At 50.2% G+C, this 24,282-nt stretch overlaps 1 protein-coding gene across 1 annotated transcript in view; it reads right to left on the bottom strand.

Moving 5' to 3' along the window:
• Nucleotides 1-15,112: 15,112 nt before the first annotated feature.
• LY86 (lymphocyte antigen 86) overlaps nt 15,113-24,282 on the bottom strand; it is a 68,372-nt gene continuing 59,202 nt past the window's right edge. The window contains exons 4-5 of the mRNA XM_062187324.1: nt 20,710-20,762; nt 15,113-15,536 (exon numbers count right to left, since the gene is read on the bottom strand). Coding sequence (XP_062043308.1) covers nt 15,453-15,536; nt 20,710-20,762 — 137 coding nt within the window. The 3' untranslated portion in view covers nt 15,113-15,452. The remainder of the gene's footprint in view (nt 15,537-20,709; nt 20,763-24,282) is intronic.

Genomic DNA, 24,282 nt, shown 5'->3' with positions numbered 1-24,282 from the left:
TTACAGACCCAAACTTAAAAAAAAAAACAAAAAAACAAACAAAAAAAAACTACACTTTCTTTTCCTACCTGACTGGTGATGTAAATTTAAAATCCAGTGACACTTGTAAAATAAATGAAGGGTCTAGCTTGTGTTTACTCAAATGTATAATTCATGAAGCTTTTTTTCCCCCCAACACTCAATCATTCTTTGCAAACTAAAGTTTGACCTCATTTTTACTTTGCAGATGAAAGAGGCCGGCACTTAGGCGTTTAAGGAATTGACTAGAACTCGGGTGCTTCATCAGGGAGGACTTTACTCTTGGGCTGATACATTTAGAAATTAAATTTTTCATCATTTCTCCCTGCAATAAGCAGAATGAGAGGAAGTGGCTCATCTGACAGATCCAGGAGAGGCCAGCTGTTAGAAGGAGAATCCTGAGTTCGTTTAGATGCTGAGAGGAATGTAGCTGTCAGGGGACTGGAAAGCTTGGAGTTACAGGATGAGCACGCCAAAGAGATGCCTGAAATAATTTAGCCCTCGGGATGGAGACCCTGGTGTTGGAACAAGAGTTTAATCCTACTCGCCAGGTAGATGGGAAGTCTCACGTGGGCCTGAGACATAGATTTGGTCCTGTTGATGCTCTTTTCCTAAACTTCCTGGAAAAGGACCATTTGGGTGAGAAAGGCCTTCATCGAGGTCTGTTATTCTTGAGTTCGATGCTATGCACAGCTGCTCTGGTTTGTGTATGGCCTGAGTGTATCTCCCAAGATTTGTGCCTGGGAGGCGTGGTTAGTAAGCTGATGTTGAGAGGGGTGGGGCTAGAAGAGGTGGACTTAGGGAGAAGTCATTAGGTTGCTGAGGGCACGATTCGAGGAAGGGTTTAGTGCAGCTCTCATGAAACCCTGACTCGTTCCCAGGACAAAAGAGCAAGACTGGCCCTCCCTGCTCTCTGGCTTCCTGTCTTGTCCTGTGATCCTGTCCTGTCCTGTGATCACCCTTGCTCCACTCGCCATTGTGAGGTCATCCTCCATGAAGCCCTCACCAGAGTCAGGAAAAAGCTGCTGTCATGCTCTTGGACCTCCCAAAACTTGAGCTAAATAAACCTGTTTATGTAAAATACCCAGACATGGGTATTTTGCCATAGCAGTGGTAAACTGAGACATCAGCATACACTTTGGGTAGGATTTGAGAATATCTCAAGTCATTTGGTAGCAATACCAGTGGGTCAGATAGGAGCTCCCTCTTGTTGATCATTCTCTGTGTGACCTGGTGTTGTGTGGAGTCTCTTACTGGCTTGTCTCTTTAGCCACAGACTTACCATCTTCAAGGGTTACCGGTTGCCATCTCAGAACATGGTTTCTATGGTTTGAATCTTTGTGCCCTCAAATGCTTGTATTAATTCAATTGCTGAAAAGATTATTTATTTGAAATGCAGACTTGCGGGGAATGGGGGAGAGAGAGAGAGAGAAAGAGAAATATCTTCCATCTGCTGGTTCATTCTCCAAGTAGTGGAAGCAACCAGGGCTGGGCTTGCTGAAGCCAGGAGCCTCGAACGCCATCCTGGTCTCCCATGTGGGTGGCAGGGGCCCAAGCTCTTGGGCCATAACCGGCTGCTTTAGCAGGGAACTGGATTGGAAGCAGAGTAGCTAAGACTCCCACCGGCTCACAGATGTGGGGTGCCATTGTTGCAAGAGGCAGCTTAACTGGCTGTGCCACAACAACACCCCCTCCCAATTCTGTTTTGGGACTAAAAGGTGGACACTTAATCTAATCATGATGATTGGAGGCAAGGCTCTTGAGACGTGTTGTGATTTGATGAAGTCCTTAGGGTGGAGGCTCCATGGTTGAACCGTGTTGGCTTTTTAAGGAGAGAGCTAGAAACACAGACATGATGCTCCACCACAGTGGGGTGCCGCAAGGGGTGCCCTCACACAAGCCTGTGTTGTGCCATTTGGCCCTTGTTCTCCCCCTATTCATTCAAGGGTAGCCTCGCTCAGGTATTTCATTACAGTAGCAAAAAGCTGCCTAGAGCAGTGGTCTTTCCCCTCCTCTCTGACCCTTTGTACCTCTCCGAGGAACTGATTGACTGCAGTGGGGACCCCATGCATCTGCACTGTGGAGGCTGCTGAGGGCCCTGGGAACTCTGTGGCTGAGCCCGGCTCTGTTACTCTGCTCTCTGCCGGGGATTTGCTCGTCTGTTGTTGGCTTGTGGCAAATCTGGTGAGCTGCCCCAGAGAGGCGTGTGTTCTTGTTTCCAACAAGGAGAGGGGCCAGGGTAGAGGCACAGCCAAGAAACTGGGAATGTTTAAGGGAAATTCAAGCACCCAGGGACACACGCTTGACACAGAGTCTGGCGGGTACACAACCTGGATTTATGGTCTGAATCTTAAGATTTGGAGCTCTGTGGGTGCCTTCTGAACCGTGCAAGGCAGGCAAATCCCGGAACTGGGTGGGGAGGGAGACTAATGGTGTGGGGAAACCATAGCAACAGATGCTGGTGGGGCAGCTGGACTGTCCAAGAGCTACTGGGAAACAGAAACGGGAGACCTAGGCTTGGGGAGTGACAAGGGAAAGAGGAAAGCGACCTGGCTCAGACGGAAAGGGAACGGCAGGCGGGTCAAGGACGGCCTGTTCCACCCCTGCCCGGTCTGCCCCTTGGACCAGTGTGAGCTTCAGCAGTGGAAGAGCTGACAAAACACCCGGAGCTGACGGAGAGGATGCACGCTCTTCACCAGAGCTGCTCTTCTGGCTATTTCTGTTTCCTCTCTTAGTGGAAATAGAAAAAGAAAAACCCACACATACTTCTATTGTGGTAAAATATATATAACATAAAATATCCCCATCTTAACCACTTAAAAATTAAGTTATTTGAGAGGTAGAGATATTGTGGGGGTGGAGAGAGAGAGAGAGAGAGAATGAATCTTCCATCCACTGGTTCACTCCCCAAATGCTCAAAACAACTAGGGCTGGGCCAGGCCTAAGGTGGGAGCTAGGAACTCAATCCAGATATCCCACCTGGGTCCAAGTGTGCCTGTTAGCAGGAAATGGGAACGGGGAGCAGAGCTGGGACTTGAACCCTGGCACTCTGATATGGGGTGTGGGCACCCGAGTGGTCTCGTAACCTCTGCACCAGGCACCTCTCCCCATGTTCACCACGTACAGTTCAGTGGTGTAGACATTCATTTTGTTGGGCAGCCATCATCTCCAGAACTTTATCTTCTGGCAGATCTACCCATTGTAAAACAACTTGCCTTTTTCCCTCTCCTCCAGCCCCTAACAATCACCACTCTACTTCCTGTCCCTATGACTTTGACTCCTCTGGACACCTCATGTAAGAGGAACCACACAGTGTTTCCATTTGTGACTGGCTGTTTCGGTGAGCATCAGGGCAGAGCTCACCCAGGTTGTGATGTGTCAGAATCGCCTTCCTTTTAAAGGCTGGACGATAACTCGACTATCACGTGCTGCATTTGGTGTATTTAATTATCCCAGATGGGCGCTTGGGTTGCCCTTCCTTTGTGGCTGCTGTGAGCAGTGCTGCTATGAACACGGCTGTACCGGCATCTGTTCACAGCCCTGATTCTGATCCTTCCGGGTATTCGTGCCTCAGTGGAACTGCCGGATCACGTGGTGATTCTGTGTTTAATCTTCTGATTACACAAAGACCTCGTACACTGACCCTGGTAGCACAGATGAAGCCATTGCCTCTGTGTAACTGACAGCTCACAACTCAGGGTTGTCTGGAATTTGCTGTTTCTTGGTAGCACAGAGCTTGGCGATTTTAATCTAACAAGGGATTCATTTTGTTTTGTAAATCTGGGAAGGGTCTCAGCTGAGTCAGGCACTCTGGCGGCCTCACTGAAGCAGCAGGGAAGGCAGACTAGTGGTCCCTAAGACATCCACCTCCCGGACCCTCGCGGCACCTGCTGCCTGCAGGTGGATTAACGTAAGGACCTTCAGATGTGGAGATGGACCTTGGGTTATCCAGGTGGGCCCTTCAAGGTGGACTGGGGCCGAAGAGACTCAGGAAGATGTGGCTACGGGAAAAAGCCACAGAGATGCAATCACTTGCAGGTAGAGGAGGGGGCCGGGAGCCAGGCATGTGAGTGGTGTGTTAGCTTCAGTTACCACCAGAAATACCAGAGACAACTTGCTGTGCAGAGCCACCTCCAACGTGTCTTAACTTCTGTGCCAAATGCACACTCCAGCGGTAGAGTCTGAAGGCCTTGTGCGTTCAGGAGCCAGATCATCTTCAGACCACAGCAGCTGCGAGAGCAAGGTAATGGGTTCTCCCCTGGAGGCTCCCAGAGGAAGGCACTCTTGCCGACATTTTGACCGCGGTCCGGACCCTGAGAGCAGATACTGTGCTCACACCAAATCCTCAGCCTTGTTCACTCCGTACGCCTGGTGACAGCTCACACCCCCCCCCCCCCCAACACACTTCACTCCATACCCCTGGTGACAGCTCACCACACACACACACCACACACCAGACACACACTTCACTCCGTACCCCTGGTGACAGCTTACCCCCCCCACCCCACACACTTCACTCTGTACCCCTGGTGACAGCTCACTGCACACACACACACCCCACACACTTCATTCCTACCCCTGGTGACAGCTTGCCACACACACACACCACACACCACACACCACACACACACTTCACTCTGTACCCCTGGTGACAGCTCGCCCCCCCCACACCCTACACACTTCATTCTGTACCCCTGGTGACAGCTCACTGCACACACACACACCCCACACATTTCACTCCGTACCACTGGTGACAGCTCACCACACACATGCACCACACTTCACTCTGTACCCTTGGTGACAGCTTACCACACACACACACACCACACCACACACACACACTTCACTCTGTACCCCTGGTGACAGCTCACCACACACACACACATATACACACACAACACACCACACATGCACACTTCTCTCTGTACCCCTGATGACAGCTCATCGCCCCCCCCAAACTTCACTCCATACCCTTGGTGACAGTTCACCATGCACACACACACATGCACACACCACACACTTCACTCTGTACCCCTGGTGACAACTCACCGTACACACACACATACACACACACCACACACACATTTCACTCTGTACTCCTGGTGACAGCTCACCACACACACACACACACACCACACAAACACACCTGGTCTCTGTACTTTATCTAAAGCGTGATTCCATTAGGAATAGCTCTACTTTCAATTATTCTAAATATTAGTTTAGAGGGATGTTAGTTTCAACGATGGTAAATTCATTTAACCTCTTTGAACCTTGTTATAAAGAAGCATTTAAATGGGGATAGTCTTACTTCACAGGGTAGTGGTGATGTTTAAATTGAAGAGCTGAGGTCAAAGGGTTCAAGGTCATAGATTCCCAACAAAGCATTGTCTTCTCCCGATGTCATTCTTTCTAGGGTGTTTGAACCAGTTTGTGTTCATCACTTCAGAAATCCCCACTCTTCTTTCCCTGTGTATGTGCATTTATGTGTGTGTGTGTGTGTGTGAGAGAGAGAGAGAGAGAGAGAAAGAGAGAGAGACAAAGAAAGAGAGAGAAGGAGGAGAGAAACCTTTTCAAATATTATGATGCCCAAGAGGACCCACTACTCTTTTGTGTTTCTTGGATAAGAGATTCCTGTCCTATTAGGAGAGTCTGAGTCTGTTCCCAGCCTCAGTTAAAGGGACTGTCACCCTTACAAAGAACAAGGCATTTTGAGAAAAATTTGAAGAATGCCTTTGAACAAGTTTCTAGTATAGCTTCCTGGCTGCCAGTATTTCAAGATCAAAGAAGCCTGAACAGACTTGTGCAATGGTACACACTTTGTAAAAACTGTGGAATTATTGGGGAAGGCACATCAAGTATTAAAACATCCATGAATTCATTTTCTCTTCCTTGTCCCTTAAGGAAAATAAACCGAGAATAAACTTCCTGTGTTTTTCCCAATGAAGTCTTCCACATGCTGGAAGCACATGGACGACACGAGACGCCAGGCATGTGCACACCACTGTGTGAGCACAGGGGCCCCTCTCCTAAGTTTTTCATCTTCCCCAGATGACCCTTCGGTTTTTTAAGACACAAGTTGCACATTTTCTTGATTATATTTAAAGCCATTCTAATGTTCTGTATAAATATGTGCTGGGGCCGGCCTTTGTCCTAAGGGCTGCGTGTGTGCATCCACATTGGAGTGCTTGGGTTTGCATCTTGGCTCTGGCTCCTGACTCCGGTTTCCTGGGAAGACTAACACTGGGAGGCAGTGGACGATGGGTTCCTGCCACTCATGTGGGAGACCTGCATTGAGTTCCCCCGGTCCTGCATTCAGCTCCGGCTGGGAACCATTGCTGGCATTTGGGGAGTGAACCAGCCTATGGGAGCTCTGTTGATCTGTCTCTCTGTGCCTTTCAAATAAATAAATAAAAATAAAATCATGTGCTTGTTTTAGCGTATGCCATTAAAAACGACTCAAAAGAAGGAAATAGGAGAGGAAATGCAGGTGTTTATTGAGTGCCTGCCAATACCAAAGGGGACATAGTCCACGAAATGGTCTGCGAAGCAGAAATTGTTACCTCGTGTTACAGATGAGGAAGGCAAGACCTACAGCAAGTAGCTTGACTAAGGGCACGAGCTAGGAAGCGATGGGGGTGAGGCAATCCTTCTGTTTTTCGTTGGCACCATGCTCCCAAGTTTACATCACTTTAAGGAGGAAGGGAGGGAAGGAAGGAAAAACGAAAAGCCAAAAGGAAGAGGAGCCTGGGTTAGATGGGAACTTTGGGACTGTAGGGTTCCTAGTTACTGAATATATTTCCTAAAAGATAGTGTTTTTGTTTTCCCTGACTCAGCAGTCAGCTTTTCCCCTGCTTAAAGTACCCTTTGCCTGAAAGGACCTTTGACGTCTTTCTGTGATTGTGGCCGTAGTAAAGTAGCCCAGTGATTCGCTTACTGTGAAATTGTACAGTAGGGACACATGAGAAGGGCTGGATGTGGAGAGCTGTGCCGTGGGCACTGCAGCAGGAGGCTGGGCAGCTGGCCCTGGGCACAACTGCTTTGCTAGAATGTTGTATCTGAGCAGAGTGACTGGAGGTGGGGGTGCCGAAGAGGAAGCTGAGGGCCTCTTCGTACACAAGAGGATGGCTGGGTTTGCTTTGCAAGTCTCGCCCTCCGCAGAGACAACCCAGAGACTCAGGTTCTTTTCTAACTGAATTCTGGGGCTGTGCCTGGCACCATGTCTTGGGAAGGCCTAGTTAGAGTGCTGTCACGACATGGCATTGCTAATTTCTTTTCCATCCCTGTGCTGCACCTTATATGGTGATTGTTTTATATCCGAACAGCGTGAAGCGACAGGTTCTGTCCTTGTCCCTGTCTAATACATGAGGAAAGGGGTCCATGGTGTTTAGGTGGCAGAAGTGGACCCCAAGCCCATGTCTGTCTCCACCGCAGCGCTGTTGTCTCGTGTTGAACTCATGTGCACGCTGGGTGTAAACCTGGCTTCACCAGGTGTCATCATGAGAGTCAGTAGAGACGACTGAGGCTTTCCAGCTTCCCCTCTAGCATGTGAGCTGGCTTTGAGCAGGGATTGTAGTAGCCATCGCTCATTTCACTTTTCCCCCGTATCGTCTTCAGCACCACGCTGGGCGAGAAGGCGGTGCTGACTTTATGGAAGAAAGGCAGGTGGGGAGGGAAAGGCCAGACGAGGCTGCTGGTGTGGTGGCGAGTGACTGTGACTCAGCTCGTCGGGACTAACTAGAGCGCCGTGGACGGACTTCTCAGGACAAGAAGGATTCCTGGGGCTCACAGTTCTGGAGGGGAGCAGCATCAGGCAGTCCCGTTAGCCTGGCTTCTGCTGCAGATACAGTGTGTACGGAGGGAGCCAGCAGGCAGGGCCGAAAGCTAGGTTGAACCAACACTTTGATGAGAGCTTCCAAGGCTGAGCCCCCAGTGGCCTAAGGACCTCCCAGGGGGCTCACTTCCCAGATTCCATAATCACATCAAGTCACCAGCTTTAATCCATCGCTCATTAGAAGACTTTGAGGACTGGGGACGGTGCTGTGGCACAGTAGGCCAAGCCTCTGCCTGCAGCACTGGCATCCCATATGGTGCCGGTTCTAGTCCTGGCTGCTCCACTTCCAATCTTGCTCCTTGTTTATGGTCTGGTAAAGCAGTGGAAGATGGCCCAAGTACTTGGGCCCCTGCACCTGCCTGGGAGTTGTGGCAGAAGCTTCTGGCTCCTGGCTTTGGACTGGCCCAGCTCTGGCCATTGTGGCAATTTGGGGAGTGAACCAGTGGATGGAAGACCTCTCTCTCTGTCTGTAACTCTGCCTCTCAAATAAATAAATAAATCTTAAAAAAAAAAACACTTGGGGGACCCAGCCTCCAGTACCTGGGCCTTTTGGGGACATTCTTCTATAATTCAAACCATGGAGCTTGTTGAAGATCACACAAGCGTACTTCAGGAGGTTCATGAAAAAATAGAAATAAAAGATGAATTTATTTTGGCACAAACATTTTTGAAATTCAAGCACAATGTGGTATAATATGCACTTTTCCCTCATATGCGTGGCTATCTTTTAATTCCATTTTCTGTGAACTTCTGGACATACCCTTATCAGGGAGTTTCTGTAAATTGTGAAGCTGCACAGTGGAGTGCGTATTTTAAACGTCTGTGACACACACACACGTACATTCTTTCTCGCTGTGCTGTCATCTGCGGTATGAGGTCGCCCTTCTTAAGCCTGCCTTTGTTTTCTGCGTGTCTACTGCTTGAGCTGACACATTCTGCAAGCCCACAACGCAAGCTGTAAGATGCTCCTTTATTATATATTCTAAGCCAACATCCGAGGCAGTGTCAGACAGAGAGTGGCTTTGGAGTCAGGCAGATTTGCGTCCCAACCTCAGGAGGCAAGGAGCCCTGGGCCACTTACCCGCCGTCTCTGAATCTCAGGTGCATTGTTAATAAGGTGGGAGGTCGCATCAGACTCCTAGGGGCTGTTCTGAAGTATTGAGGTGCAGGTGAAATATCTAGCACAGAGAAAATGCTCAAATCAGTGTCAGCTTGTTTTTCTTTTCTTTTTTTTTTTTTTTTTTGCTCCTTCTTACATTTTTTTCATTCAAGAAGAACAGGAGGGGAAGTCTCACACACACACACACACACACACAAGGATGGAGGCGTCAGGGGCATGGAAGGTTTCCACTTTCCTATTCTTGGGTGGGTTTTGGGGAAATCCAGAAACATTTCAGCTGGAGGAAGAAATCGCTTTCGGCTACAGGAACCTTGATGCCTAGATTTCCTTCCTTGGGAGTGAGGAGGTCGAGATGTTGGAAGAAAGAATCCGGTTTTGTCACACACGTTCAACAGAAGCTGAGCACTGTGGTTTGGTCCTGAACTCTCGCAGATGTTAAAGCCCCAAGGTCACGAGCTGATGCTGCCACGAGGGTGGAGGTCTAATTCGGTCATAGTGCCGAGGCCCTGAGGTCCTGGCATGTCCTTGGCCGGTGGCTCTCAGCAGAGGCCTGGTTTTAGAGTGTGACTGAGGCCCAGCCTCACTCGCTGCTTCCTGTCTCAGCCTTGGTCCCTCCTCCGCCCAGCACCCTCCATTGCCATCGGCTGCCCTCGGCAGGGGCCAAGGCACAGGGGCTGCCAGATCTCAGAGCCCACATTCCCTCCTAGATCCTGAAACAACTCCTTGGTGCTTTGATTTCTTCTAAGTGAGCTTAGTTTGATGAAGATGCTGCCTGCGACACCAGCATCCCATACAAACCCTTGTTTGAGTCCTGGCTGCTCCGTTTCCCTTTCAGCTCCCTGCTAAGGCGCTTAGGAAAGCAGTGAAAGAAGGCCCATGTGCTTGGGCCCCTGCCACCCATGTGGGAGACCCAGAGGGAGTTCCTGGGTCCTGGCTTCAGAAGGAACTGGCCTGGGCCAAACCAGCAGGTGGAAGATCTCCACCTGCCACCTGCCTTTCAGATAAATACAATGACTCCTCAAAAAAAATATTTAAGGGAAGCATTTTCCCCCAGTGAGCATTCAGAACCATGGGCCAAAATGAAGCTCTTTGCTTCCTAAGGAATGTGTCTCAGGGGTTTCACTGGAGCAATGTAAACCTGACCGACACGCCGGGCCGGAGGGGGAGACACCAATTCCAGGCTCAGGCGTTTGAAGCAGCAGAAGGCTTCTGTTTTGAACTAAACACTTGAAGGTGTTGACAAACGCAATATAAAATAGCATTTCTCCAACTCCTTTAAGACCCTTGCTTATCTGACACAGTGACTGGGCAATCAGGCAGCAACTTATTTTGTTGGCTGAGAAAAGAACAGAAGATACGGATTTGAACTTGCACTGCTGAGCTGCTAAGCTCTCCCTGACAAGTCCAGGTCGGGATCAGGATGTGCCCCTCTCTGTTGTCTCACCAGCTGTTTTGGGTTATTTTTCCTGAAGGCAGGTGTAATTGTTAAATTTGCCGATGTTACATTTTGTTCTTCACTTCCTGGATGTGCCTTTTTATTTGCAGAAAACAAGTTTAATTAAAAAATACACACATTTTCTTCCACTGGCCCCTTAGGCCTGGTGACTGCGTTTCTGTTGGGGGTGAACTTGTACTTCAGCCTTGGGGTGGGCAATGTCTCCTTAAATACTTTGCACAGGTCATGATTCATTCCTCCGACCAAGGCTGAATAAAATTAGCAATGCATAGAAGAGGTCAAGGTGCTGAGAAAGTGTTTCTGGTCCCAGAAGAAAACGTGAGCTTAGGGAGTAGGGCTAGGCTTCTGTGGTTGGAGAGGTCAGCTAGGAAATGGGCTTGAGCTCCTCATGCAAACACTTGTCCTGACATAGTAATATGTGGTGCAGTAGGTTAAGCCATCACCTGCAATGCCAGCATCCCATATGAGCCCCAGTTGGAGTTATGGCTGCTCCACTTCCAGTCCGACTCCCTTCTAACGTGCTTGGGAAAGCAGTAGATAATGGCTCAAGTATTTGGGTCCCAGCCACATGTGAGGGAGAGCCAGATGGAGTTCCAAACCTCTGACTTTGGCCTGGCCCAGCCCCAGCCCCAGCCATTGCAGCCATTTGGGGAGGGAACTAGCAAATGGAAGACTTCTCTCTGTCTCCCTCCCTCTCTCTCTCTAACTCTGCCTTTCAAATAAATAAAGATAAATCTATTAAAAATAATAACTCACTTTTACTGAGTGACATGCATAGTTATAATCACATTACCTGTATTCTCTGGTTTAATTCACAGTAGCTCTTTGAGGTAGGTATTATTACAGTTGGCACAGTGAGCAGCTGGGGCAGAATTAGAACTCGAAAGCTGCCTATGTTGTGGGCCAGTGTTGTGGTGTAGCAGGTGAGGCCATTACCTGTAACACCGGCATCCCATTTTGGGGTGCTAGTTCAAGTCCTAGCTGCTCAGCTCTCTGCTAATTCCCCTGGGAAAGCTATGAACGATGGCCCAAATATTTGCATTCCTGCTGCTCACGTAGGAAACCCAGGTGGAATTCCTGGCTCTTGGCTTCAGCCTGGCCTAGGCCCAAGCTGTTGGAGCCTCTGGGGAATGAGCTAGTAGAGGCAAGATTCTGTCTGTCTCTCTCTATCACTCTGCCTTCCAAATAAATAAGTAAATATTTAAATACACACGCGCGGAATTGGCCTGATTTCTAGAACATACTGTTGGCTCCTACGGTCTTTCCCTTCTCCATTTACTCCTGTCCAGCTCTTGTAGTTTTCACTGGGGAATGCCTGTGGTTCCAGGGGGCTGACTCTGATCCCGCTGCAGGGGTGCCCAGGTGATGAAGCCGAGCCAGCCAGGGCAGGGCCGAAGTGATTGGTCGGAAGTGGTTCTGTGACCCCGTGAGAGTGAATGGCAGGGCCCTGGGCTAAGGGTGGGTCCCGTCCTCTGCACCACGGAGACTGGATGTGGGGTCTCCAAGGCTGGAATGGTTTGCTGTCACAGGAAAGTCTGCCTGGGGGTGCAGCCGGTATTCAGGGCGTCTTGTGGCAGAACTGCAGAGAAGTGATGGTGTAGGGCTGGTGACTGTGAACCCTCGCACACCTGAGCCTCCAACCCCGTCCCCACCCGCTGAAGCCAGATTGAGGTTGTGCCCGTGCCAGGCACCCTGTGATGTGACCACACTGTTGCAAAGCATTGTGCAACCTCCTGCCTGCGCCGTAGACTGGCAGCGCTTCCCGTGGGTGCTGGAATTTCCCTCAAAAATAGTTTACGAACTGCTTCTTAGAGGAGCTAATGTTTCCCTCGAAGTCCATGGCAGGACTTGGAGCAACCACATGACTGGAGCAGGGAGATTTCCACAGAGGTGTTGGTTCGGGGTTGGGGGGCACGGCATGACATTATCCTGATCACAACACACACACACACACACACACAGATATCCTATCTGCTAGTTCTCTTCCAAGTGCCTGCAGCAGCCAGAGCTGGGCCAGGCTGATGCTGGAAGCCTAGAACTCCATCCAGGTCTCCCCATGTGAGTGGCAGCGGCCCAAGTGCTTGCACCATCACCTGTTACCTCCCAGGACTGGCAGTAGCAGGAAGGTGGGGTTGGAGGAGGAGCTGGGACTAGAGCTCAGACACTCTGATATGGGGTATAGGCGTCCTAAGTGGTGTCAATCACCACACCAAACACCTGCTGCTTAGTAGTGATTTTTGGAGCAGTAGCAATATCTCATTTACTTATTCATTTATTAGAAAGGCAGAGTGACAAGGGAGAGGGAAGAGAAGAGAAGAGAAGAGAAGAGAAGAGAAGAGAAGAGAAGAGAAGAGAAGAGATCTCTTTCATCTGCTAGTTCACACTCCAAATGCCTACAACATCCAGGGATAAGCCAGGAGCTAGGAACTCCATCTGGGTCTCTCTCATGGTGGCAGAGACCTAAATACTATGCACCGTCCTCCAGTGCCTTCCCAGGCTTATCAGCAGGGAGCTGGATCAGAAGCGGAGCAGCTGGGACTCAAACTGACACCCTGATTTGGGATGCTGGCTTTGCAAGCTTTGCAAGAGGTGAGTTAACCCGCTGTGCCACACAGCTGCGTCCTTTCTAAGATTTCTTTAATTATTTGAAAGACACAGCAATGGAGAGAGGAGGAGAGACAGAGAGAAAGAGAAATATCTCTTTCTAAGACTGGATTTTAGGTTTGCTGCTCGATTGTCAGGGTCCCTTACTCCACCCCAGACACCACCCAAATGGCTGGCCTAGGAGACCTTGGCTTGGGGCTGCAAGCTTACCATATCCTGCTTCCTGGGCCACTGATTTCACACCTGATTAGTTAGCATGTTCTGCCAGGGTGTTATCTAATGACGGTGGTTCTGGCGCTGCTTCTCCCACGGCTGCTTGTATTTTAATAAGTGATTCCTGAACCACGAACATCTGTCTCAACTTGGGAGAACGAAACTGAGGGTGACAGTTAAGGCTCGAGACAGGGGATGCAAAAAAGGCCTATTTAGGGGGTCCAAGAAGCATTCTTTTTCTCTCAGTTGACATCCTTTGTGAAACTGCTGTGTGCTTGAGTTTTCAGCCGCAGAATCCGCCCAGGACCTCTGCTGGGTCCTCACAGACAGGGCGGACAACCTGAGCCGGAGGGAGGGGCACAGTATTAGCAACTGCTCTTCCCTTGTAAAACAGAGCCATCTTGCCTGCGTGTGTTCACGTGTTGCTCTCTAGCCTGGCACGGCTGTGCACACCCTTTCTCCCAGACCTCCTGGGCTTAAGCACAGACACTGCGCCAAGTTTGTTTCTCTATAACCCAGGAAACCTCAGCGGCTGGTTTTCGAGGTTGACTCTTAAAAAATGTAATGTGGCCGGGGAAGGCAGTGGAGGATGGCCCAAGTGCTTGGGCCCTGCACCCGCATGGGAGATCAGGAGGAAGCACCTGGCTCCTGGCTTCGGATCGGCACAGCGTGCCAGCTGCAACGCACCGGCTGTAGCAGCCACTTGGGGGGGTAAACCAACGGAAAAAGGAAGACCTTTCTCTCTCTCTCTCTCTCTCTCTCTCTCACTGTCTAACTCTGCCTGTCAAAAAAATAAATTAAAAAAAAATTTTAAAAATGTAATGTAGATGAGCAAAATGGGTATTTTGAGAGTTGATTATTATGGATAGCCCTGGGCTGTACTCCTGAGGAGCGGTGGTTTTTCAGCTTACTGCTGGTTGAATTCTTCATTTAGTGGGGGGTGAAGTTTATGATTATAAAATATATTGGAAGTATGTCATGGCAAAAAATTAAAGAAAAATAAAAGCAAGCAGGAGGGAGGGTGGCAGTGTGGGAAGTATCATTATGCTCTTAAAATTGTATATATGAAACACAGGAAATCTGTTCCATGTGTACATACATATATATGTATATATACACACATATACATATACATATATATGTATATAAAAGATCTGCAACTGATAAAGTCAGCCTACCCACCCTACTCCAGTCCCTTAGCAGGAGCACGAGACCTAGACAGGGCCCGGGGACATGGGAGGAAGAGTTGGAAAAGGGCGCAGGGCACAGTGCAGGGGCTGTAGGGCCCGCCACGCCACCGGCACATTCAGAGAGGAGATGCTGGGTTGCCCAAATGGCCCTGCCATTGGAGGAGGCATTTCACCTGACTGTGAAGTGCTGTGTCCACTGCAGGGCCTTGTGGCTTCTTAATATTGCAGGGACTACAAGCTCCCTGAAGGCAGGCCCTGTGTCTGGCTCCCTGGTGTGGCCCCTAGGGCACAGTGTCTGCTGTGTTGTGTTCAGCAGTTGTTGCTTGAGTGACAGACTGAGCGCTGTGACGAGTGCCATCTCGAGCTGGGCTTAGGTCTCATCACACTTTGGGTGATGAAGGGGAAGCGAGCACTGGGACAAGGGGGATACTGATGCGATTACTGGTGAGCTCTCATCAGTATCTCAGACCCCATGGGCCAGGGGCATGGGGCCGTGTCCAGAAGCAGCCATGGCAGGTTTTCCCAGTGCTCTCATGTTAGCCACACCCTTATCCCCCCGATTCCATTCTGGTGCTGCACCAGCCCCCTGCGTGTGCTCCTAGAGGAAATGACTGTCTAACTAGAGCTTTGTGCTAAGATTCTTTCTGCAAGCCAGGAGGATCAGTCACAGGCCAGTTTTCTTTATTCCCTGTCACCGTGAGCAGGTGCACCTGAGGAGTTGAAACGCAGACAAGTCTTGTGCCGCTGACTAATTAGAGGGGAAGGATGACCCTGGAGACTTCTTGGTGGCTGCCTAGAGGCTCCTGGGAAACAGATGACTTAGGGCTTCATTGCGTCTGGGAAGTCTGGAAGTTCAGATGGCTGAGCCTGGGGCTGAGGTTAGCAGCTGCACTCTTTGGAGGATTTCTTTATAGAGCCTTTCTCCGTTGTCCCTTGGTTCTTCTTCCATGGCAGGCTCAGTCTGGGGAAGCTGGAGTGCCAAGGAGACTGAACCTGCTGTGTTTTTGCTGCCGGCCACAGTCAGGAACAGAGGACGGTAGCATTGGCGCAGGCCACGGTGGAATGGTTTTCATTGTACAGTTCTAGCAAAATCTCATATTCACCCTGCAAGAGACATAGAAAACATGTTAGGCATGGAACCCTCAGCACAATCCACCATTTACCAAGTGGTTGGCCCTCCAGACCTATGGGTTTAGCCTCCCTGGACTCAACCAACTGCAGGTAGAAAATAATTTTTAAAAAAATTGTATTTGTACCAAACAGGTAAAGACTTTTGCTTATCACTACTCACCAGACAACACAGTACAGTAACTACGCACACAACAGTCCACTGTATGAGGTGTTATAAGTGATTTAGAGATGATTTAAGGATACGAGAGGATGTACGCCGAGTCTACACAAATCCTATACGGTTTCCTTTAAAGGACTTGAGCATCCACGTGTGTAGGCAAGCCCTTTCCACGTGCATGGCATGGTTCCAACAGTGGGGATAAAGAGGAAGGAGGCACCCTCACACCCTGCCTGCAGGTGGAGCTTCCAGTCTTTGAGATGCACAGATGGTCCACACAACAAGTGTCCGTGGAAGGTCCTCAGAGGCCCACCGAGAGGAAGTGCACACAGGAAGGGGGTGGCTGGGAGCAATGGGTGGGATGAGGCGAGTGCTGGTTTGCAAGTTTAAGTCGAGGGTCTTGCTGAGAAGATAGCCTGGAGGTAGAGACCCTAAGGAGATTGGGGAGGGGCCAGGCAGCTGTGGGGAGGGGGCCCCCATGTTTGGGGAGCAGTGAGGAGACCAGTGGAGCTGTAAGGAGAGAGGGAGGCCAGACCCTTATAGCCCCGCAAGCCGTGGTAGGGACTTTGGCGTCCACTTTGAAAGGGACTTGAGCTACAGAGGAGTGGCCTGGCCTGATGTGCGTGCTAATGTCTGATTCTGCGCCCATTGGAAAGAGGCTGTGGGGGTGGGGAGAGCAGAGAGAGCAGGTAGGAGGCGGTCGCAGCATCTGGTGAGAGGTGAGGCTGACTGGGTGCAGTTGGTGGCAGTGGAGAGGAGTCATTGGATTCTGAGTAGATTTTGAAAGAAGAGCTGATGAGATTTGCTGCGGAAACCCAAGGGGATAGGAGGGAAAGAGAGGGGTTAAAGATGCCTCCGAGGTTTGCAGCCTGAGCGAGCAGAAGGATGGAGTGTCCTTGGCCAAGGCGGAGCAGACCCCATCAGGGAGCAAACAGAGCAGCACAGAACCGCGGTGCTCTGGCCGGAAAGACACTGCTGCCTTGTGGTGGGGACACTCCAGGGAGGGCTCCCTTCTTTTGCTTAGAAGACACAGCCTGAGAGCCGTGCCCAGTGAGGCATTGTGGGATGCGCCCAGGGCTTGAGCCATGCTACAGTAGCCCAGGCCCCAGCACCCTGTAGACCAGGCAGGTGCTGGCACCGTCTGTAGGCTCAGCAGCCTGGGGAAGGGAAGGCTCTGGGGTGGGGAGAGGTGGTGGCCAGTGGGGCACAGGGACTGAGCGGGAAGGAAGCACTGGAAACTCCAGGCACGTGAACTGCCTGTCACCTAGTGGAGGAGAGAGGCTCCATGTGCAGAGAGCCAGAGGGAAGGGATGTATGAGACCACGGATAGAAGCTGCTAGCACGAGGGAGGGCTGCTGCTAGATGAGAACAGCTTCCTAGCAGTTAGCAGGGGTTCAGCAGGAAGCAGACTCTCCAGCACTCAGCATCGCCCTGGAGAGAGCCAGGCTCGGCGCTGGGGGGCGCCTCGGGTGACAGGACTGACTGAGCCATCCTGAGGTGTCATTCAGCTTGAGAGTCTCGTGATCTAGAGGCTCCTGGGAGTCTTCTTGTCCAAATATCGAGCAGCTGTAATTTAAAGAGCAGTGTTGGGAATTTAACAAAGCAGTCTAAGAGTTAGAGGAAGGCCAGCTCAGGTTTATATGTGACTGTTTCTCCTCCTGCTCCTTCATCACCATCATCATCACCATCATCATCATCATCATCATCATCATCATCATCACCATCATCATCATCATCATCATCTACTTTTTTAAAACCCTGTTTGTATTTTAGTGCTTACCCTACACGATTATTGAAAACCAAATGAATTTTTCATAATTGCTTCATGGGCCTGACAGAAGGTGCAGTATTGGAAAGGATGGGGCTTAGATTAGGAATTGCAAGAAATACAAACTGCGGCTTAGGGAGTAGGGGTCTCTGGGCACCCAGGCCAGTGTGGAAGTAGGTGCCGGAAAGCCAGGAGGCCAGAGTCTGGGTGATGGGCCGAGAGCCCAGTCTTTGTGCTGTTAGGAGGACGTTGAATGCCCGAGTTAGCAATGTGAGGTTGCATCCATGGCGGTTCCTGGTTCAGGCAGCACCTATACGTCACTGCCCATGTGTTTTGGGAGTTCAGAGGGCCTGTAAGTTCTAATTCAGAAAACAGCAGGAGCAGACAGACCCAGGAGTCCAGGCAAAGCTTCAGCCTAGGCTAAGATATTGGATGTGTTAAAAGGAAAATGATACCAAGGCACCAGACACAGAGCTGGGTGAGAATGTCTTGGACAAGCAGGGACCACCGTTATTAGCCCAGAGCCCACCCTGGGGAATGTGGCTGGGGAGGGCTTCTGGGGAGGTCTTTCAGAACCAAAGGGCTACAGATTGTGTCTGTCCCCTAGTAGGCAAGGGAGGGCTCTGAGTGTCACAATGGGCTGTCAGCCACAGAGCCTGGGCACACTGTGGCCAGCGCGGGGCGCCCTACTTGGGATTGAAGCTTACAGTGCCCCTGCTACATGGGGGTGTGCTGGATGTGTGCACGCTGGGTGTGTCCCAGGCCGGTTGTGCTCCCAGTAGGGTCTGCCCAGGTTCAGCAGAGCCAAGAGCCTTTTCCCCAGGCCCTGACCCCGTGTTTGCCCTCCTGTTGGGCAGTATCTCCTCGGGCACCATTGCTGCTCCCAGGATTTCGGCACTGCACCTGGCTCCGTCAGGACCGGGAACCCCGGCTGCTCTGCAGTGCCATGCGTGGCTGACCAGGAAGCTGGGTGGTCAGGTGCAGCCAGTGCCCTTTCCACTCAGGATGTTTCCAACTTGTGATTGCTCTGGATGTGACCTGTCGTAAGCTGAGGATCCTCTATAAAGCTGCTGACAATTTTGGTAAATTTTATTCTAAAGGTTTCTGTGGCTAACTCCTTTCTCCTCATTCCTTAGCAATTGCTAAGGCTAATTGGTTAAAGAAAAAACACAAGGGGCTGGGGCTGTGGCACAGTAGGGTAACGCCCTGGCCTGAAGTGCCAGCACCCCATATGGGCACCGGTTCTATTCCTGGCTGCTCCTCTTGCCATCCAGCTCTCTGCTATGTCCTGGGAAAGCAGTAGAAGATGGCCCAAGTGCTTGGGCCCCTGCACTCGCATGGGTGACCCGGAAGCAGCTCCTGGCTCCTGGCTTTGGATCAGCACAGCTCTGGCCATTGCAGCCAATTGGGGAGTGAACCATCCATGGAAGGCCTCTCCTCTCTCTGTATAACTCTGACTTTCAAATAAATAAAATAAAATCTTTAAAAAAAAAGAAAAAATACAAAATACAAAATGGAAATTGGTTGTTAGGAAATTGAAGCATCCTTGGTGGGGGCAGGTGTCAGATGGAAAATGGTAAAAGAAAAAGAATTCAAATTGCAAAGATTTAAAGAGAAGAACCATCCCGGAGAAACCAGATCCTACATTCTGGAAGTGAAATGAGGCTGATTTTTTTCTTTCTGGCAAAACTTTCCTACTGTACCAAAAGTCCTGAGGAGACAATTCTGGAGGTTTCTGGAAGGAGAAGGCTAGAAACTGCCTGGGTGCAAAAGCAGTGCTGGTGGAAATCCAAGATGGTGTATGGAGATGATCTCTGACTCAGAAACCCGGAGGCTGGGGCACACGTGTGGAGCAGTGGCTGGGACACCACTCGGGATACCTGTGTCCCCTACCGGAGTGCCTGGGTTCAAGTCCCACCTCCTACCTTAGATTCCAGCTCCCTGCCAATGCACACCCTGGGAGGCACTAATGATGGCTCAGGTGCTTGGATTCCTACCACACACTGAGAATACCTGAATTGAATTCTGGGCCATGGCTTTGGCCTGGCCCGGCCTTGGCTGTCGTTGCAGGCATTTAGGGAGCGAACCAGCAGATGAAAGAGCTCTTTCTCTCTGTCTGTGACTGTCTCTCTCTCTCTTTCAAAAAACAAAATAGAATAAAATAATGTACAAAAACCCCCTACCCAGAGGCTGGGATAAGACAAACCTAGAAATGAAACCAAGCCAGAGAGATTCTTTTTTTAAGAATAAAAACTTTGAGTCAGATCCAGGTTTTGGAGCAATGAAAAGATGAAGTTGAAGACAAAAATGTAAAATGATGACAGTTTTTTGATCCACAAGACGCTGTCAGGAATGGCACATTAGACATGTATTGCTACATCAGAGCAGCTTGAACTTGGTTAGCAAAGTCACGTTATTTTGAGTAAAAAGGAATTGGTGGGAAATTCTCGCCTTAGCTGTGAGCCTGGTCAGCGAGTGCTGAGGACGTGAGTGTTTGGTGTACTTGGGGGTCACATGTGGATAGTAGTGAAAGGAGGATAACCAGGGGCACTCTGAGGCCTTTGTGGATTTGTGCAGCATCCTGTCTCCGAAGGCCAGCACCGCTAGAGCAGGACCACAGTGTGCGTGTGGCTGCCTCCGGTACTCCGAGCAGCTGGAGCCACATGGAGCCCCGCAGACACAAGCGTCCTTCTTGTGGGAGCCCCTACGTGTCAAAATGACCAAGCCATTGGGCCAAGCATTTTTAAGCACCCACTTCAAGGTCATTGCTTTACTGAGAAAGAGTTGTTTTTTTTTTTTTTTTTTTTTACCTTCCATGGCCTATGGAAAAGGATTTATGATCTCAACAGTCAGGGCTGGCCCTGGTCAAAGCCACGAGCCAGGAACTCGATCCAGGTCATCCACACGGGTGGTGAGGACACAACGACTTTAGCCATCACCTGCTGCCTCCCAGGATGTATGTGAGTAGGAAGCTGGAATCCAGAGTGGAGCTTGGGCTTGAACCCAAACGTTCAGATATGGGATATGGGTGTCCCAAGCAGCATTTTAACCACTATGCCAACTGTCGGCCCCTGGTTTTAGAAGTCAGTTCTCTCCACCTCCTCCTCTTCCCCTCTGGTCTCCTCCTCCTTCCCCTCCTCCTTCTCTCCTCTCTCTTCAAGAAGCAAACTGTTCCATACAGCAGTTAAATGGCAAAACAAAACAGAAAACTAAAACCTTACCTGGAGAATATCAAATCCAAGGTTATTGACAGGACCAGCAAAGTAAATCTGTTCTGGAAAAGTGTATGAAACATAGATCACGTTATTCAATCATTTAAATAAAACATGCTTTGCTCATAGCAGCTGTGGTCACACAGATATGTGTAACAGTTGTTGCTGCTAAAATAAGAGGAGCCATCTTATCAATGCTTCCATTTCCTGGTCCCAACCTACCCATTGTTCATTTGTTCTTTCACATACTAAGTGTTGGGTGTGCACCTGCCATGTGACTGCCCTGGGCATCCAGGGATGGAGAAAGGCCTCTGTGCTCAGCTTGCTTATATTCTAATGAGGTGTCTGACGATACAGAAATAACTGGACAAGGCAATATCTACACTACAACAGGTGCTAGAAGGATACACACAGGTAATGTGAGATAGGACGTGGTGTGACGGTTATGAGGCCAGGCTGGAGCCGGGATGCACAGGGTTAAATCCTGTGATGCCCTGTGCTTATTTGGCCTTGAACAGACCTTCCTTCTTTGGGCCAGTCTCCTTGCTTTTAAGTGGGTGTGATGAGGCCAGGAACAATGCCCCCTCGTGGACCTAAAGGAGATCAGCAGAGTGAATCCGGGCAGTGCACAAGTCTCCATGTGGAGAGCACTCAGCCAGCATGTGCTCTCTCTCAGAACTGGCAGCTGCCAGACTTGACAGGAGGAGGGTCAGGAAGGGCATCTCTAAAGAGGGACATTTAGGCTAAAGCGGGAGATGAGACAGGCATGTAAAGAGCTGGGAGAAGAGAATTTCGGGGCAACAGAATAAGGACAAAAGCCCTGAGATGGAGAGGTGGGGAACAGAGGCGGGGAAGTTGGAAGGGCAGGAGGCAGATGGGTCTGACGAAACATAGCAAGCAGGAGGCACTGTGTGAAGACTTGAGAGAGACTGGGCAGATGTTGCAGGACCTTGGGGACATGGCAGGAAGTTGGCACCTCATTGCCAAGGCAGTGGGAGAGGTGTGCGGGAGCCTTAGGAAAATGTCTCATTTGTGCATTGCCAGACACCGTGCTGTGTGGAGCATGGGGTGCGAGGTGAAGAGGGGAGGCGCCACAGTGACCAGGTGCCGGTGTGGACTGGAGAAATGCTGCTGAGATCCTGGCGGTGCTGGGAGACAGCATCGCCCATGAGTGGAACAGGGACAGCGAGCACATGGTACGCCACCAGGGAGGGCCTTGGCTAGAGAATTTGGGAAGATATGGCGCTGAGATGGGGAGGCTTGGGGAAGAAGTGTGTGTGTGTGTGTGTGTGTGTGTGTGTTGATTAAAGAGCTCTATTTCCAGGTACTTTTTAAAAATGATTGATTTTTTATTTATTTGAAAGGCAGAGTTACAGGGCACAGGGGAGGGGGCGTGTGGGAGAGAGAGAGAGAGAGAGAGAGAGAGAGAGAAAATCTTCCATCCTTCATGCACTCCCTAAATGGCCACAACAGTCAGGGCTTGCTCAGGCTGAAGGCAGAAGCCAGGAACTCCATCTGGGTCTCCGGAGTGGGTGGCAGGGACCCAAGCATTTGGGCCATTTTCTGCTGCTTTCCCAGGCACATTGGCAGGGAGCTGGATTGGAAGTGGAGTGGAGCAGCCAGGGTTAAAACCAGCATCCACATGGGATGCTGGCATTGCAGGCAGTGGCTTAACCCACTATGCCACAATACTAGGTCCTATTTCAGGGTCCTTGGAAGCAGGTTAGCGGATGAATCTGGAATTTTGGCAAGAGGTAAGGATGGAACTACGAGTATTGGAGTCATTGCCATGTAGATGGGCAATAAAGCCACGCACAGGGTGAAAATTCCCTAGGGAGATAGAATCACTGGGGAGGGAGGAGAGAGGGCCAGAACCATCCTGAGGGCCTGTAGCATTCAGAGGTTGGGTAGAGGAGGAGAAGCTGCCCAAGCAGACTAAGGAGTGGCTGTGGATGGGGAGTGACCAGAAAGTGTGGGATCAAAGAACCAGGCGATGAGTACTTTCCAAAGAGGAGGGTGCACTTGACTGTGCTGGTCTCAATAAGGTGAAGGCAGGAATGTGCAGGACCACACGGAGGTCATCTGGCAACCTGGACAACATTGGCAACACTGGGGATGAATACTCCAACAGGGTGAGTTGAAGAGTGATATGGAGATGAGGAAGTAAGAGTTTTTACTGCAGAGGGAAGCAGAAAAAAAATGAATGATAACCAGAGGAGCGTGTGGGTTATGAGTAGCTTGTTTCTTTATTCAGGTTGGGAGATACTATACCATCTTCGTCATGAGAAGGGCTGCAGAAGAAAGGGACCACCTGAAGAAGCAGAGGGGTTAGAAGTTCAGAAGGAAGTGATTTGCCCTTGAGAGGAGTCCCAGAGCTGCCGGAGCACAGGATCGAGTGTAGCAGATCCGTGGGAAGGCCAGCAGACCAGTGGCACAGATCCTGGCCGATTACTTGGGTTTTCTCTGAAGGCCAAGGGCAGACAGGTCATGGGAGGTGCAGGGTGAGGACTTGCACTGTATTGAGAAGCAGAAGACGGTATTGCAACCCTCCTCATGGACTGTGGGGGAAATTTTACTTGTGAAACATAGGATTCCTAGGGAGTGTGCAGTGTTGTGTTGTTGTTGCTGTTGAAGTTTGTGGCCATGAATTCAGAGATACGCCAGTCGTCCTGGAGGTCTGTTTTCTTAGCAACCTTCAGCATCTCTGGTGCAGAAACGGAGAGGGTATATTGTTGTGGTAGAGTTTGCTGGATGAGATGATAAGTGAAGGAAGGGCAAGGTTGTTCAGGACAGATGTTTAAGGGGAAGAGTGTATTAACAGACCATGGAGTCTACCAAGGGTGAGAAAGAAAATGAAAGCCAGAGGGGTGATTAACACAAAAGCAGTGGTAGAGCAAGTTGAATGGAGTCTCCATTTTTGTAATCAGCCTCCTAGTATTGGTGAGCTGGGAGCACTGGGTGAAGTCATAGAACAGGAGGCTTCACACTGGTATTTCAAAGGTGTTACAACTTCACCAGCTATGAAAACATGCAGTGTTGACTCGGGGAAGGGTAGCTGAGGTAGAGTGATGGAAACGATTGCTAGAGGCAAGAAGGGGAAGGGACTGAGACGTTGCGGTGCTGGGTGGACCATCCAAGTCAACACTGAGATCAGCGGGAATGGTCAGCATATTATAAACACAGGGGCTAGGCACAGACTGTGGGGCCAGACTATCTGAGCTTGAGTCTTGACTCTTCTAACTCACTGGGCATGTCCCTCACCTTCCTATACTTCAGTTTCCTCCTCAGTGAATGGGGTGATAGGAATGTCCATTCCCAGGACTGTTGTATGCAGATAGTTAGTTAATACACACAGAACTCTCACATTAGCACCTGGCACACGGTAAGCACTCCATAAGTGTTTGTTGTTAACATAGTCATCGCCAGTCAACACTACTGAGCGTCCATCTCGTACGGATCAGGAGCCATGCCCAGGACTGGCTACAGCACTTGTGAACTGTTTGAAACACTGGGCACCCAGAAGTGTAGCCACGGGCTTCCAGGGCTGTTCTGTGTCTTCCTGTTTGCACATCTCCTACTCCC

The sequence above is a fragment of the Lepus europaeus genome, chromosome 3 (genome assembly GCF_033115175.1).
Source record: "Lepus europaeus isolate LE1 chromosome 3, mLepTim1.pri, whole genome shotgun sequence".
NCBI lineage: Eukaryota > Metazoa > Chordata > Mammalia > Lagomorpha > Leporidae > Lepus > Lepus europaeus.
Note: the sequence above shows the minus strand (reverse complement) of the source record. Positions and strands in the feature narration are given on the sequence as shown.